We start from the raw sequence: 15250 nt of genomic DNA on the forward strand, positions 1-15250 counted from the left end.
ATGAAAGTTGAAGAATACAGAAACCATTATGAAAATGAAGTCAACTCGGCCCACAGTGAGCCAATACATTAGATTGAAAGCGGAGAGAGAACTAGGTTAGTGACTGGGAAACTCTATGTTCTTAATCCTATCAAATGAAAAAAACTGTGACCGTCTGAAGTCTCTTTACCTTGCCTCATGACAAATGTGCACGAAAAATGTCTAATTGTGTACAACTACTATGATTGATGAACATGTACCATTCTCATTCACACAAGCATTTAGCAGGATTAAACAAAAGAGTACTAGGTCAAAAGAAGTCACCTAGGATTGAGAGATGAGTTGTTTTTGACACCTTTCAGTAAGTATCACACAAGTCTTGATGTCAACTCAACTAGCAAGAATTGAGAAGCACACATTTTAATGGCTGTCAGGAAGAGTGTAAGGTTTAAACCTACCCTTTAAGGGGTCTTGGGTCTTGAAACAAGGAAAAAGTGTGGAAATGTAAGGAAACGTAGGAAAGTGGATCTTACCTCTTGAAATCTTCAACCTCTCTCTCTGTCTCATCCATTTCAGCCATGTCAGCATTCTCCTTAGGCATGAAGATCTCGTCTTTGAAGGAAAAAAAAATCAGGCAGGGGAGTAAATTGAAACTGGATATACATGTACTTCCACTCCAGGGTCAGTAAGTGGGTGCAGATTTCCCCAGAAAAAAAACACCGGCGTGACGGTGAGGGGATCGTATTGCTGCCAAAGGGACAGAGAGAGGAGTGATAGGAATAGGATCAATTATTGACAGAGGGATATTGTTGCTGGGAGAGGACTACGGGTGGTATTACATTAGTCTTTGTACAAGACTATGGATCCCTTCACAGTCTGGTAATTGGTTTCACAGTCTACTACTGGCATGGTGTATTGTTACCACACTTGTAAAATCAGATAATTTCACTGCCTGATTTGAAAAGTGGACTTGTGTTGGAAATTGGGAGTTAAGATATAAGTTGCTGATCTGTTGCAATGTTGCTAGCTTGTGAGGAGTTGTTGAAGTTAGATGATTGGTCTAGCTAAAACTTTTTCTTAATAGAATATCAAACGGGTTAGTCAGGATATGACAATAATCCTGAAGTGTAGTTACTGTTGTCGTAACTTGCCAGTACACAGGTCAGTTTGGTAGGATGTTGCTAGACATGCAGGTTTCTGTTTCAGAGTACTTGTGAACTTTTTGAATTTAAAATACATTAAGAAAAATTTTAACTTACAAATTAGAAAGTTTTAAAAGGATAATTGAAAGAAATGTAAGGCAAAATTGAAATGAGTACGGGGAGTCAGGTTGGTGACGTGGTTTGTTCCTTGCCTTCCACCTCCGTGGTCCTGGTTTGATTCCTGGCTCAGTCCACATGTGGCTTGGGTTTTCAGTCCCTACCTGATTCCGTGGGTTTTACCCAGAATATTCCTCTGGGGTTTTCCTCCCACCTCTAAAACTCTAACTGCTTCTCACTGTCTCCTCTCTACAGGTTTCTTCAGGCTTACTAGCTACAGTGCCCAGGGCAGTTTTGAAAAATCCTTGGTGTCATTACCAAAAATGATTGATTATAATAATTACATGCATTTACAGATAAAGCTGCATGGACGTTATCAGGCTAGGCTGGCTAGCGCAAAAAGGGCAACAGAAACCCTTTGAAATGTGAAGTAAAAATTGCATCCTTGGGTACAAACAAACACACATTGGTTAGGTAGGGGTGGTTAATGCAACCATGTAAGCCACTAGGATTAAAAACACACTAGAAAAGTCCACTTTGCATCAGGTGGATGGGCTAAAACAGCGTCAATAATGGAGCACACAGGACAGGAAATGGATGCTGCCTAATGGATCAGGATGCAAGTTGGATCATTTAGAGAGAAAACACAGAGGAACATGAACAGAAGCACTCAAATGGCACAACATGCAGGTCTGCTTTTAGATATAATAGGAATGCTACACAAGTTGTTTTGCCCACCAACAGTAATCCCTAGGGACCTAAAAGCAATTCTGCAAGTACAATGTATTCACAAACAGATTCCCCCCAAAGATCTCTAGAGTCATTAGAGAAGTGAACTATTTAAAAATGCGCATGGAATTGAACAGAGTTGTGATTTCTTTTATGGCATTACTGGGAAATGGTCTTCTTTGTTGATAAAAGGGCCGACATCGTTATGGTTACTATGGGGGGCAGGAAGAAATTTGGGTGACCTTGTTTGAAATGCTTTGCAAAATTGTGTAAAAACATTAAGTTATAGAAAACTACTCTTAAAAAGCATGTTAAGGCTTAAACCTTGTTAGAAACATTGCATTTTTGTATTTAGATCCTGTCAATGTTAGGTTCTTCTGTTATAAGTCATTTACATTTGAGAACGCTGCAGGCCATTTATGAACATTTACTTTAGCTGTGAGCTGCAGCTTTGTAATTTCAAGAGCCTGGTTGCAGGACACTGTGATAAACCTGGGCTACTTTATGAATGGATGTACATCATAGACTGAGTTTCGTATCTAGACCCACTTCAGCCTAACAATTTGGAATACTAACCACTTCCTGCCGGGCGACCGTTTTCGAGTACACAGGCTTTACATGCAGAGCTGGGGAGCCCGGAACTGGGACAAAAGAGTTGGGCCTTATAACACAAGACTGTGCTCAGCACAAAAGACTGAGCTGCTGGGCATTACCAACATTTTTTCACTATCAATAGTGGAGAAAATTCAGCCTTGTTTTGAAACAGTATACCACAGTTTGAGGCATTTAGAGCGAGCGGATTACCAGCGGGGACAAAACCTCTCCACCACCGCAGTGATGAGCCACACAGCACCACTGCACGCAAATCTGGCCCCCAATTGAAAAGAGGTCAGCAGTGCACTGTGCCTGTTTCGAGAACAAAACAATCTTAAATAACACCGCAAAATCTGGGCTCTTTTTCCAAGGCTGCAGGTCTGGCTGAAATATTCAGGAGTCAATGAATTTTACCTGTCAGCTTTAGAATAGTGCCCAAACAGTCCTTCATTTTGGTATAAATGGCCATTAAATGAAATGATGAATTTTTGAAGACTTTTGAAAACGGAAAATCTTAAAATTGAGCCGGCATCTTGTTGTGCTCAAGAAAACTCCACCTGGCAGCAAGTGGTTAAGACACGTGGTTAAGTGGTTAAGATAAGTTGAAGTTAGAGCTCAGGTCATGGCTAAAAGCTACAATTTCAGGGTGAGTGGTGACTTCTACTCACCAATGGAAGCATTGGGATTTTCTGAGGAGTTTCTTTTCTTCTTCTTCTTTTTGATATTACCATTGGTTTGTGGTTCACCAGAGATGCCATTGACTGCTATCTTGTCCTGTTTAGAGACTGAGATCTGACTGTCAGCTTTCTTGGAGGCTTGCTGAGTAGGTTGCAACTTAAAGGTCATATGATTCCTCTCCTTAACATCTTCCTTTAGTTTGGGATCATCTTGTGGCTTATGGTGGTCTTCTTGTGCTTGTTGTTTCCTGGTACTTCCTGTCTTGATGGTATTTGTAACAGGAGTTTGAGGTGCCTTCTTCAGTTGATGGTTGTTCTCATTGCTGTTCTCTGCAATCTTCTTGACATTGAGTTTACCAGTCTGCTGTTTGTGGTTATTGATGTGGTTATTGTCCTGTTCTGCTGCTGGCTTAGGTTTGGTTTGATGTTGTTGGATCTTCTGATTCTTCTCCTGTTGATTGCTGCTCGCTGTGCAACCGTCTTGTTTGGATGCCTGCTGTTGTTGCTGCTTGGTCTTGTCTTTGTTGACAGAAGTTTTGGTGTTGGTATTCAGCATTTCTGTAGGTGCTGGCTGCTGTTGTTTAGTTGTTTGCTGTGATTGTGATGTGACCTGCTTGGTTGGTGATTGACGACTACTTGACTGTTTCTGTTGATTAGATGTTACATTTTGGCTGGTAGTTTGGTTATTTTTCTGCTGTTGCTGCTTGGAACCCTGTTCTTGTTTGCCCTGTTGTTGCTGTACCTCCTTGCTACTTTTCTTCTTATTCTTCAATGATGGTGCTTCAGGTTTCCCATTCTTTTGCTGTTGCTGTTTTTGTTGCTGCTGTTTTTCTGCCTTTTCTCGCTCTTTTTGTTCTCGTTGCTGTTTCTGTTTTGCAGCTTCTTCAGCTGCTGCAGCAGCCTGTTGCTTCCTCTTTTCTTCTTCCTTTCGTTTTTCTTCTTCCCTTCTCATTGCTTCTTGTTCCTCCTGCTTAGCTTTCTCTTCAGCCTGGGAAAAACAATGTGAATAGTCTTATCTTAAAGGGATGGTCCTTCAAATCAAACAGAGCAACAAATTCAGGTGAATTTAAACCCCCATAGATGCATTATTAAAAATGATGTAGAATTTGTTTTATAACTCTTGATATGACATCAAGGCGTGGCAATTTCTGCATGACCTTGAAGAGTGAATACATAATATGTCATTTTAGCTGTTGGATGTAGGTTTCGTGCTTTGCTGAAGCAAGCTTAAGCAAGGTTTTGAAAATAACGTGTTCAATAAGAGAGTTTACTCAAAACCTTCATAACAGAAACCGTAAAGATAGGCCCTGGTTTATGTAAGGACAGTCAGGATAAACACAAAATATGCGTAGTGGTGAGACTGACCCTTCTCTGCTTCTGCCGATGTCTTTTAGCAGCTTTTGTCTTTCCACTGGTCTTCTGTCGTCGCTGTTCACCATTAATAAAAGACAGTAAATCATCCAGGGTTCGATCATCCGATAGATCCAAGTGGTCAAACTGCTCAAACTCATGGTTGTGGTCAGTAGAGGATGGCGACTGGTCTTTGGGTTGCTGTAGGATGACAGACAGGCAAGTCAGTCAGGCTGGTTACTGGTGAGATCGGCAGCATATGCCGCAGGATGTGTTTATTGACCATTCATTTAACTTTGCTGTGCATACATCCTGAAAAGTATGTCTAGAGAAATATGTAAAGCTTGGCCCAAAACGGTGAAGTTAAGGTGAAGTAAAAATTTTATTTGAGTTCAGAACTCCCAAAAACAAGCCTCACCCTTTTCTGTCTGTCTCGTAGCTTGAGCCTTAGCCGATCACGATTTTCAGTGTAGTTCCGACTTGTTGGCGCAGGTTGGGGCTGTATGAGTAAATGACATGAGATATTGATGGTGGGTGATTAAGATTCTGGGGTCAATGCATTGTCCTCAAACATCATGTTCTTTCAAGTTTGTCATACGATGAGTGTAAGGATTACAAAGGAAAAGGAGGACTGGAGGTCGAACATTAAAGATGTAAATCAGCTGCTTAAAATATAAAATCTTTTTCCCTTAGAAAAATATAAAGGGAATTCTGATGCACAGTTTAATTCTTTCAACGTTATAATGAATAATTCTTAGTTTTATCAATTTATTGCTGTATTTTTGCCATGATTACCATCTCTGCTCCCTTAACTCACCCCTCCATGACCGAAGAATTCACAGTAGTAACAGTCACAGTGCTTGGATTCTCTCTCTCGGTTGGTATTGGCTCCTCCTCGATCGTCATAGCAACTACTGTACACATCATCATCATTGATAAAATTGTGCGTCTCACAGTCAGGGTCACTGAAAGAATTGAAAGACAACATAACCCGGCAAACTGATTTGGATGGAGAGCAGATACTAGGGGTTTAGGGTGTTATTGCCTCACAGTCTGCAGGACTGAAGTCAGAATATTTTGGGTTCACCTGCAAATTACAAGGGTCCAATTCAACCAGTGGGGTTGCAGTTTGTATTCTTGGATGGGACATTCGGGGTCTCCCCAGGGAGTCAAGATGGTCTCAAGAATGTTTTATCAGCTAATAAACAGGGGTTATTGATTATGAAGTTCCTTGACTGCCAGAACTATGGAAAAAAAAGATAAAATTGTTGTCATATCAGTCATTACAATTAATGTTCCACTATCCAAGTTTGGTTTCTTAAGGATGGACAGTTTCTCCACATACCTGCAAACACTCGCTGAGGTTGGTGTGCTTGTTGTTGTCTGCATTGTGCTTGTACACAAGCCTGTTTGAGGGTCAATGACCCCAGCTGTGGAAGGATGACCATGGCAAATACAGGATTGAAGTGAACGGTCGTCACCACATTCTGCAAAGAAATAGAAATGACAGCAAATCATATTCACTAAATGTAGGTTGACATAATGAAAGTTGTGAAATGTGACTGCGCCTGTGACCAGGATCAAATAAGAAAAATATGAAAATTACAACAAACCACCGTGCATAAGATAAGCTATTGGGTATTGGTAAAGAGACTGATAGGTTGGAGTAGTACTTGTTTTCTATCTCTACGAACTAAGCTTAAATCCCACTCAAGTCTCATGTGTCTACCTTTGTCCGTTGGTGAAAAACTGGCAAGCTAAAGAGTTTCAGGTGCTTTTGAGAAATTTGTGATTGCATTACAAAGCACAAGCACATTAACTTACCATACTCACCATTTGCTAAGCTGATGCTGGTATCCAATCGAATGTCTTCTTCAGCTTTTTTCTTCTTACTCCCTTGGGGTAGGGCATCTCCATCTCCATGCAAACCATTGGTCAGGAAACCTGTGTGGCCAAGCTGACTACACTGTTGCTGATAGGCTTGCATTATAGCACTGGTTGTAGTTGAGGGTTTATTGGCTGGAAGGGTGTGCCTGGCACAACGTTCTGCCCCGCTGTCTGACCGCGTCTTTTTTGTATTATCTGTAGATGACTGGTTGCTATGGTGATGGTGATGATGCTGCGCTGACTGCTCTTTTTCTGTTGTTGCCCCTGCTGCTAGTGTTGTGCCATTGGTAGTTGCTTCAGTATACATGTGGTTAACCCTCTTCTTGTTGCTGCTGGTGTCTTTCTGAGTCTTCCCTGCATGCTGCCTACAGGGTTGATCAGACGCTGGCGTGTTAAGTGATGGTGCTCTCTCTGACGCTGCTTTACAGTTGGATTGGTGAAGCGCTGCACGAACACTCTGCAACAAGTCTGGGTCGGTACTGTGCCCGCTGCTGTAACCTCTTGAGCTAAGTGTCATCTTAGCACTCTCAAAGGCACCACTCTTCCAGTTGCCGTAGGTATGCCCGTGATGATCTCGAAGTGCATCTTGGGAATCTACACTCAGCTGGAAAGAAGTTTGCTGTTGCTGCTGTGCTGGTAACTGCTGACATGTTGCCATTTTGGTCGGTTTCTGCGTAGTTAACGTGTTGTAGAGATGAGGATGGATGTAGGGATGCTTAGCCGTAATGCCGTGATGACTGAGATCCAATGGTTGATGATTGGTTAGATTTGGATAGAAGAGATAAGACTGGGGTGGTGCAGTCAGATCTACCTTGTCAGTAATGTTACCCGTGCCAAATGTAGACGTTGGGACCTTGTGACTTCCGGTGCAAGCTGGACAAGTACAAGAACGGCTATTTGAAGTTGAATCCTGTAACATGAAAACATAATGTCTCTTAGAGTGATGGTTCAGAGTAAGTTTGAAAAAAGAATGCAACCTGGAAACTAATTTCAATTTTGATGGCTTCTGTGTCTCTATTGTAATACTATGGGCTCTATATCTCTATGAATAAATCTGAAATCTTCTTGTCTATTGGCAGTAACGAAATTACTTCTACTGTTACTAAATAATTCCTGCTCCTGAGCAGGCCAAAAAACCAATCAACTGTCAAGTCTGGTATACCCTACCTTCTGACTACTTTCTCTTGTGGACCTTTCTTTGCTTGAGCTGCCACCATCTCCATTCATTTTCCTCTGTGTCTTGGGTTTGCCACTGTCATCTACTGCTGCATTATGGGTAGGTGAGGGGGACGTGTTTGAGTCTAAGTCATCTGAATCGTCTGATTCTTCACTCCTTGGTGAACTGAACCTGTTTGAGGTGTAAGTAAAAGGTGATTCAGCAATACTCTGAGATGACAAATATGGGAATACTGAAACAAAATAATAAAATAATACAATCACAAAAAATTACCGAGTCTCAAACATTTTCCCTGAAACTGAACTTAAAAATCTAGTCTATTTGAAATTCTTGACTTTGCAAAGCACATGCATGAGAAAATTTGGCATTATGAATGAATTTAGAATGCAAGCAATGGTTGGTTCTCCAAAGTTTACATGAAGTAATTCATTTAACCCTAACACCCGAGGCTCCTGCACTAGAAAGCAGACTGAACCCAACAAATTTCAACAGATGTACTTGTCCATGCAGGTCACTGTATGAACAGAATGAGCCCGTTGCAGTTTCAGTGATATGGTATGGATTGGTCTATGCAGACTACGATGACGTACAATGAAGCAATACCAAACATGACAAAATCAAGCACAGTCCAACACTTAGTACAGCAAGCCAGACACTGCAAACAATGACCAGTGTGTCCCAACTCACACAGAATCCAACACCATCAATCTGGGCCTTTGATACCAAGTCCAACAAAATTCAACAAGAAGTTAATTGGGTATGGTACCAAACCTGAAAAAACTTAGCAAAACCTGCTGCTGGAGTTTGATGGATACTGGACAGTTAGGGTAAACCCAATTACTGAACAGGTACAGTACTGTATAGAACTAAAAACTAAATGCTGTATTCATGCTGTTAGGTTTATTCTGAGAGAACTAAATAGAATAAACAAAGATTCTTACCCTGATTGTGTAAGGTCACTCCTTGAGAAGATCTGCAGCACGCCATCACTGTCTTCTTGGGAGGAACTTTCTGATGAAGAGGATGAGGTTGAAGATAAGTCAGGAGGATTGATGTTCTGCAGGTATTTATCAAATGCTGACATCTGATCTGGATTTCCACTCTCTTGCAGGTGTTTAAGACTCAGCTCTTCACTGATATTAGGGGGAAGGAGACTGGATGTCAATCTGGCAATACTGCACTCACCACATGGACACCTGTTAGGAGAGAAATTATGCAGTGTAAGCTTTGAGAGTTTGGCAGTTGGAGTAGTTGATCACCACGAGGGCCATGGCCTTCGTGGCCCTCCCAAGGCTAAAAGCCTTGATGCCTTTAGTATTTCCACATTTAATAGGCCAAAAATGGCCTGCCCCTTTTTTGCCAAGGCCGTGGATGTCTCTTTGTGAACATCATGCGTCGCCCTTAGGACTGACCCGAAACACGGATCAATGTTCCGCTGCTTGTTGTTTTTATGCGTTTTCAATTTCTGAAAAGAAACCAGTTATATTCATGAGTTCCCTTCCCATTTCATTGCCACATTGGTGAAAATGTGTGCAAATCTCAATGCATTAAAGCAATGCTGCGCTGGTTCCCGCCACGCCATTCCCATGCAAAAGAGTGCGTGGCGGAAATGTACCAACCAGTCAAAACGTCCCAGTCGATTACACTACACTGGCCATACAGACACGCAAGCCAATAGCTGCAGGTCAAAAAAACAGCGATGTTGCGAGAGGATTTCTGCAAGTTAATTCATAGAACTTGGTCTCTTGTCTATGTATTTTCTGTCGTCACGAGTTCAATTTGAGGTTGCATTTGCTCGTACTTGAAGAGAGCATGTTTCAACAAAATTTCCTGCTGCGGCATGAGGTTTATTGTCCGCCCATCTGGATGCATCATACACGCTTAAGCAAGATACACGGACATTGTTCGGCAGTTTGCCGTCATGATTATCTGACTAGCATTGTGTGAATTGTTCATAATTCTTGCAAATTGTCGACTGTGGAAATCTGTACATAGATTAAGACAGGTAACTATAACTTTTTGAGACGATTCTTTGAAGCTTTTGTCCCCATTCTTATCATTCAACAAGAATAAAAATTGACCCCAACCCCCCCAAAAATTACAAACTATGTAGCACCAACCCTCTTTTTAAGAGGCATGTAATCGGAAGCAAAACTACTTTTTTGCCTTAACTGTCACGATCATGGTCGTGACTAAACCTCTTCATAGCTTTTGTCCTTGAGAAACGACACAATGAAACAACAAAATTCGAGGCCTGGATCACTTTCATTAAGTGGTCTGAGACACTCAATCTAACACCTTGTGGGTAATTCTACAGAAAATAGGTCTTAGCTGTCAATCAGCTTGTGAATTTTCTTGGGGTCTAACACTTTAGACTGTTCAAGTTCTAATAGAAAATTTTGCCTAGATTTCAGGTTACATCACTTTAATAAACACACTGGTGATGCCCTTCTAACTTTGATGTAAGAATGGTATCGTCTTCATTCAGTGATAGTTCGCTGATAATGGGCACTCTAATGTTGGTACAAGAATACATATGGAAGTGAAAACAATGTTCTTGAAGGAAACGGCTATATACTTCAGCATTCTCTCACTAAAAAGACGTTAAAATTTTGTATATTTTCTTAATAAAATGCATGGGCATAATTGCCCTTAATTGACCAGCATCATGGATATAATCCTTTCTATCTACTCACTTTTTCTTACACGTTGACCCTTTGTGTTCCACTTCACTTTCACTCAGTAACCCTGAACTCCTCACAGCATGACACTTGACATAGTTTGTCTTCTCTTTGCCCCTGCTACCAGTGTGAGATTTGACTCCAATATGGTCGGTGAAGATCTTCTGCGTCTTGAGAAATTCCCAGTCACCTAACATTTGCTGTTTGGCCTTCAAACAATCCTGGAAACAAGAAAACAAATCAACTTATGCTGTAAAGTGCATTTGTTTTCAATAGTGAGATTTCAATTTAATATATATAAAACTCTGATCAGAATGTACCGGAGACATCTGCTCTTCATGATATTTATCAATAAGCTGCTGGCAGGTATTCCACTCCACAGATATCAATGTCATATCCTCATCAAACTTGATGTATCTGCAAGCAACATAAAAATGACAATAAGACTGTGGATTAATATAATGAGACTGAGTGCTTAGCAAGTTTGTGATCCAACACAACTAAAAAGCTACCTTGAATGCACTACAATATAACCTGAAGGCACTACTCAAGTCACTCAGTGGTTAACCAATACTGACCAAGCTGCTACTTGTTTTTCATCTGATTTTACTGGAAAGATGGATTTTACTGGAAAGAGTTACACATCATAGTCGAAACGGTTAGTGAAAAAAGAATATTCAACAGCCCTAAAGTTAAGTAAAGCAGGGGGTTAGTCATATGTTAGTCTTTTTTCTTAAGTCTTTTAGTCTGAGCACAGCTTGTATTTTGGTTTGGCTTTTAGGAGTAACAGAATCTATATTCAGAAGGACAGAACCATTCAGAGAATGTCTATTGCACACTTCTTTCAAATATGCTGTTTCCCAGTAGGAGAAGCATGTGTTTCTAGTTCTGTTATGGAATCTAGGTAAGTTGTGTGTGTTAGCAAGGAGACTAACTTCTGGTTAACTTCATACTCGATAACAGAGGTTATACAGTCGACTCTCGTTAATATGAGGGCCTTGGGACTTACTAAATTAGCTTGTATTATCCGGACCTTGCCTTACGCGAAAGCTACTGTCCTGCTTGATGTATGTATCACCAATCGACCGTAGGTAAAGCGTACATGTGTACAAGTATGCATAACTTTTTGTTTAAAGGCACATAGTATTGTTTTAGTAGATGAATTTGATATTAAAAAGTTTGTTTATGAAAGTGAGATACAGTTTAACTCCCCAGAGTGATTTACTAGGAACCATACCCATTCACACAAATGCCAACACCATATGGTAAACTGTACACAAAACTGTTGGACTCTGTTTATTTTGGGTATGCCTGAACCCATGTTAAAGCACAAGCAATTTAGGGGTACAGTACCCAGTGCCACAAATTCACACACTTTACTGGTGTTCAATTCTGTGTGGTTAGGGAAGGTTAGGGTTAATGAATAAAGACTTGTAATAAAGAAGAATTACAAAATGTAAGAAAGGAAGAAACAGAATTTTCACCAGTCATGTTGATTCAAAGTGACACGTCCCCGGCCCCGCATGCCACAATAAGATCCACATGCACGCCGGTAATGTGAGTACATTAACATGTAAGTTGGTAATCAACACCAGAGCTGCGCTTGTTGCACATAAATATGGGAGGAAACCAGCTACTGGTGGCATGGACAGCAGAGGGCAAATATCGGATTTTACTTGGGAGAAGTGTGTGTTTGGTGAAAAATTATTAGTGACGGATACACTTTTTTCTTCCAAACTTGTGGTTATTTTGTTAAACATTTTTGGACTGAAAACCACAGATTAGTCATGATTTTCTTAAATTGAGAATTTATAGAAATGTCAAAATTGGAAGGGGTGATATTTTCATGTTATGGTGGGACTGGGGAGCGGGCAATGATTTTTAGACGGAGGGTGGGCAGATTTTTGGGCCGGGTGTTTGGTTACAGAACACAATTTTTATTAGTTTCCTGGGGGACTTTGGTCTTTGGGGATTTTTGGGGGGTGGGGGAATCAAACAAAAGATTTCTTTTGTTCACCGGTGTCCTAAATACCATAGCACTTTTGGCACTCGCTTGTGTTCAGGCGGTACCAGAGCCACCACAGGGAATTTCTATGTTGGGTACGGGAACCACAAATGCCCATTATTTGTCTCTCTTGCAGCACTGGACACAAATGGCTTGATTTGGTAAGGGAAAACCACAGCGCTGTTCTCCTGTACATGCATAAATTACAGAAGCGCCTTTCGAAATTGAATGGACTGGCTGATTGACAACTTGCCTTCAAAAAAGCTAGTGCTAAGTAGACAGATAACAATAGATCTGCACTCAGCCGGTGCGCAAAAAATGCTCATCTTAACTAAAATCTCATAACATCCAAGCTCGTACTACTCATTTTTTCCCTCATAGGAATGTACACAATTCCGTCGGGGCTGGCAAATATGCTCATCTAAACTGGAGTCTCGTCTTACTTGAGCTCATATTACCGCGAGTCGACTGTAGATTGCTTGTATCTCAAAGGCTGTTCTTTGTTATTTTAATATTGTTACAATAAATGCACACGAAGTTTACTCGAGCGTATCCCAGAGAAGAAAGGAAAACCTCCAATGTGAAGTCACATGCATACCGCTAAGGTCTATTCCCCCTTTGAGTAGGACCTGCAAAGCATACTTCAGCGTCAATCTACTTTTACACAATATAAACAGCTCTTTAGTATTAAAATGAGTGTAACTGAATGAGTGATAACGCTGAGGATCTGAGTTCCCTGCATTGACAGTACTTACCTCTTCTGCAGGTGATCTTCCTTGGTTCCTCCTCCTTGCCTTAATGCATTCATCAGACAAGTAAATTTCTCTCTCAAGCCCAAGGTGACGTAGATTGTGGAACGGAACATGTGTATGTTGTGCCTCAACCATGTCAACTGGAATTTATTCAGGTGTTCTTTTTCCTGAAACAAGACACAGAGGCAAATATTACCTAAACATTAAGAGAAGAACTTTGATAAGTGAGGTATGGTGATTTAGAAATGTTTAAGGAATACAAACATAGATGCAAAGAGCTCGGTGGATCTCTTACCAGTTGTTCTAGGACTCCAGAAAGTGTCTTAGCAGCTGAACATAATGCATCATATTCCTCAAGTAACATGCTGACAAACTGTTTAGCTTGAGCTAGAGTCTTATAACCAGCAGCAAGTTGACGACTGAGACGTTCACATATCTCCTTCAGGAAATCATCTACTTCCAGCTCTAGTTGAAGGAATAGCTGATGTGGGTCATGGGTACAGAGGCGATGTAATAACTCCTTCATGCGAGGAAGAGTCAACTTGGAACTGTCTTTATCTTCTACAAGACAAAAATCAGTAGTAGTAATGAATTAATTGGCTAGTGTTACATCTACTCAAGAATAACCAGCAATCAATGTTGCAGTGCATGTGTAAATCTTTACCCGAATAATGGTCTTTTGTTCATTGCTCCAATTAGCAAAATCCAACAGAACCTATCCATCCTGCTGTCCCCACGGCAGGGTGGGGTTTAATATTAATTTAATTATTGTCACATTGGTGAACACCACTATACAATGGTGCCTTTGCCTCAAAGTGGTTATTTTTATGCTTGCACCATTGCATCTTGCTCTTTAAAGATCCCCACAATACCTACATGAAGCAAAACAGAATACACTTTACTAGTGCTGCCCTTAAAGAAATTGGTTTTCAATGGGATAAAAAGAGAAGACAAACAACACCAAGAAACTGACCTGCTAACGCTGTGCCTGCTTCCCAATAGACACATCGTACTACATGACTCAATTCACTCCAACTCTCTGCTAACTGTTGTCGTACCATCTCCTGCTCTGCAGCTATCTCTCGTCGTTCACGACATGGCTCACAGCTGCAGGTTGCTTCACTGCCTTTGATTGCAGTAGTTCCAAGCAGGCTTGCAGGAACGTTGAGTGTACCATCTGGTTTCAGTAGCGGTGAGAAGGAAGGCTGTAGCAGGAAATCATGAGCCTGGGACATGATATGGAAATAGTCATTAAACAAAGGAAAACAGCGTTAAACTCAAAGGAGCATTACATTCTTTTAAAAAATATATCAAGTATTAGAAAACATTCTTCAGCATTAAATAAATTAGTTCACTTCCTGCAGTTGTCTATATTGCCCCAAACAAGTTAACACGCATACAATATCAGCAAACATGGCAGAAAGTAAAAAAAAATGACCCTTAAAAAAAATGACCCTTTAAAAATAATGTAGCAGATACACAACTTCCACAAACTAAAAGCTAAACATATGGCTACTAAGAAGTGCAATCTTGTAGGTAACATTAACATGACTCAGACTTTAGCTAAAAACCTGAGAGTAATAACTCACTGGTGCAGGAGGTTGAGAATTCTGTGTTGAATTTCTTTCATCTTCTTCTTCAACAGTGCGTCTGCAATCTGGGCACAGCCAGAGTGAAACCTGAGAAGAAGAATTGGATGAAGCAGAATTCTGACTGTTTGTTGGGGGAGGGGGGAGGAAGGGCTCTCTCGAACTAAAAACAGTTTCTTTTGTAAACTGACATTCCCATGGAAATACATCAAGATATACATGTAAGTAATGGACAATCTTTCACTTTCAATAAAATGTGCTTGTCTGCTATCTAAATTTCAATTTTCTTTGCTGTCTTGGCTTCATGGCTGTGCATACCCATTACAAACATTAATTTATGTTAAAATAACAAACTAAGCTAAACCAACACACCTACCCCCTCCCCAATCTGTCAACTTGTCGCTACAAAATAGCACTAGGATTCTGCTTAAACATTAAGGAAAGAATCAAGCAACATTTACCGAATAGACCATAACAACATCAATCACAACAAAACATTACTGGTATATACTGTAGCATATAATAGATTCATAAGAGTTGAGTCTACATGCGTGAGATGTACCGGTAGCTA

At 40.6% G+C, this 15250-nt stretch overlaps 1 protein-coding gene across 3 annotated transcripts in view; it reads right to left on the reverse strand.

The window, feature by feature from the left end:
* LOC110973857 (protein FAM193A-like) overlaps positions 1–15250 on the reverse strand; it is a 28451-nt gene that overhangs the window by 2135 nt on the left and 11066 nt on the right. For 2 of the 3 annotated variants that reach the window (XM_022225024.2, XM_022225021.2), the window contains 15 exons: positions 14680–14769; positions 14064–14316; positions 13386–13651; positions 13094–13257; positions 10654–10750; positions 10349–10554; positions 8594–8848; positions 7643–7823; positions 6413–7385; positions 5934–6075; positions 5406–5553; positions 5007–5087; positions 4604–4789; positions 3230–4226; positions 513–591 (listed from right to left, as the gene is read on the reverse strand). In XM_022225024.2, the coding sequence (XP_022080716.1) occupies positions 513–591; positions 3230–4226; positions 4604–4789; positions 5007–5087; positions 5406–5553; positions 5934–6075; positions 6413–7385; positions 7643–7823; positions 8594–8848; positions 10349–10554; positions 10654–10750; positions 13094–13257; positions 13386–13651; positions 14064–14316; positions 14680–14769 (4118 nt within the window). The remainder of the gene's footprint in view (positions 1–512; positions 592–3229; positions 4227–4603; positions 4790–5006; positions 5088–5405; positions 5554–5933; positions 6076–6412; positions 7386–7642; positions 7824–8593; positions 8849–10348; positions 10555–10653; positions 10751–13093; positions 13258–13385; positions 13652–14063; positions 14317–14679; positions 14770–15250) is intronic. The other variant, XM_022225023.2, reaches the window with a different exon arrangement.

Source organism: Acanthaster planci, linkage group LG13 (genome assembly GCF_054643075.1).
Source record: "Acanthaster planci isolate LZ-2023a linkage group LG13, COTS_SCS, whole genome shotgun sequence".
NCBI classification, from domain to species: domain Eukaryota; kingdom Metazoa; phylum Echinodermata; class Asteroidea; order Valvatida; family Acanthasteridae; genus Acanthaster; species Acanthaster planci.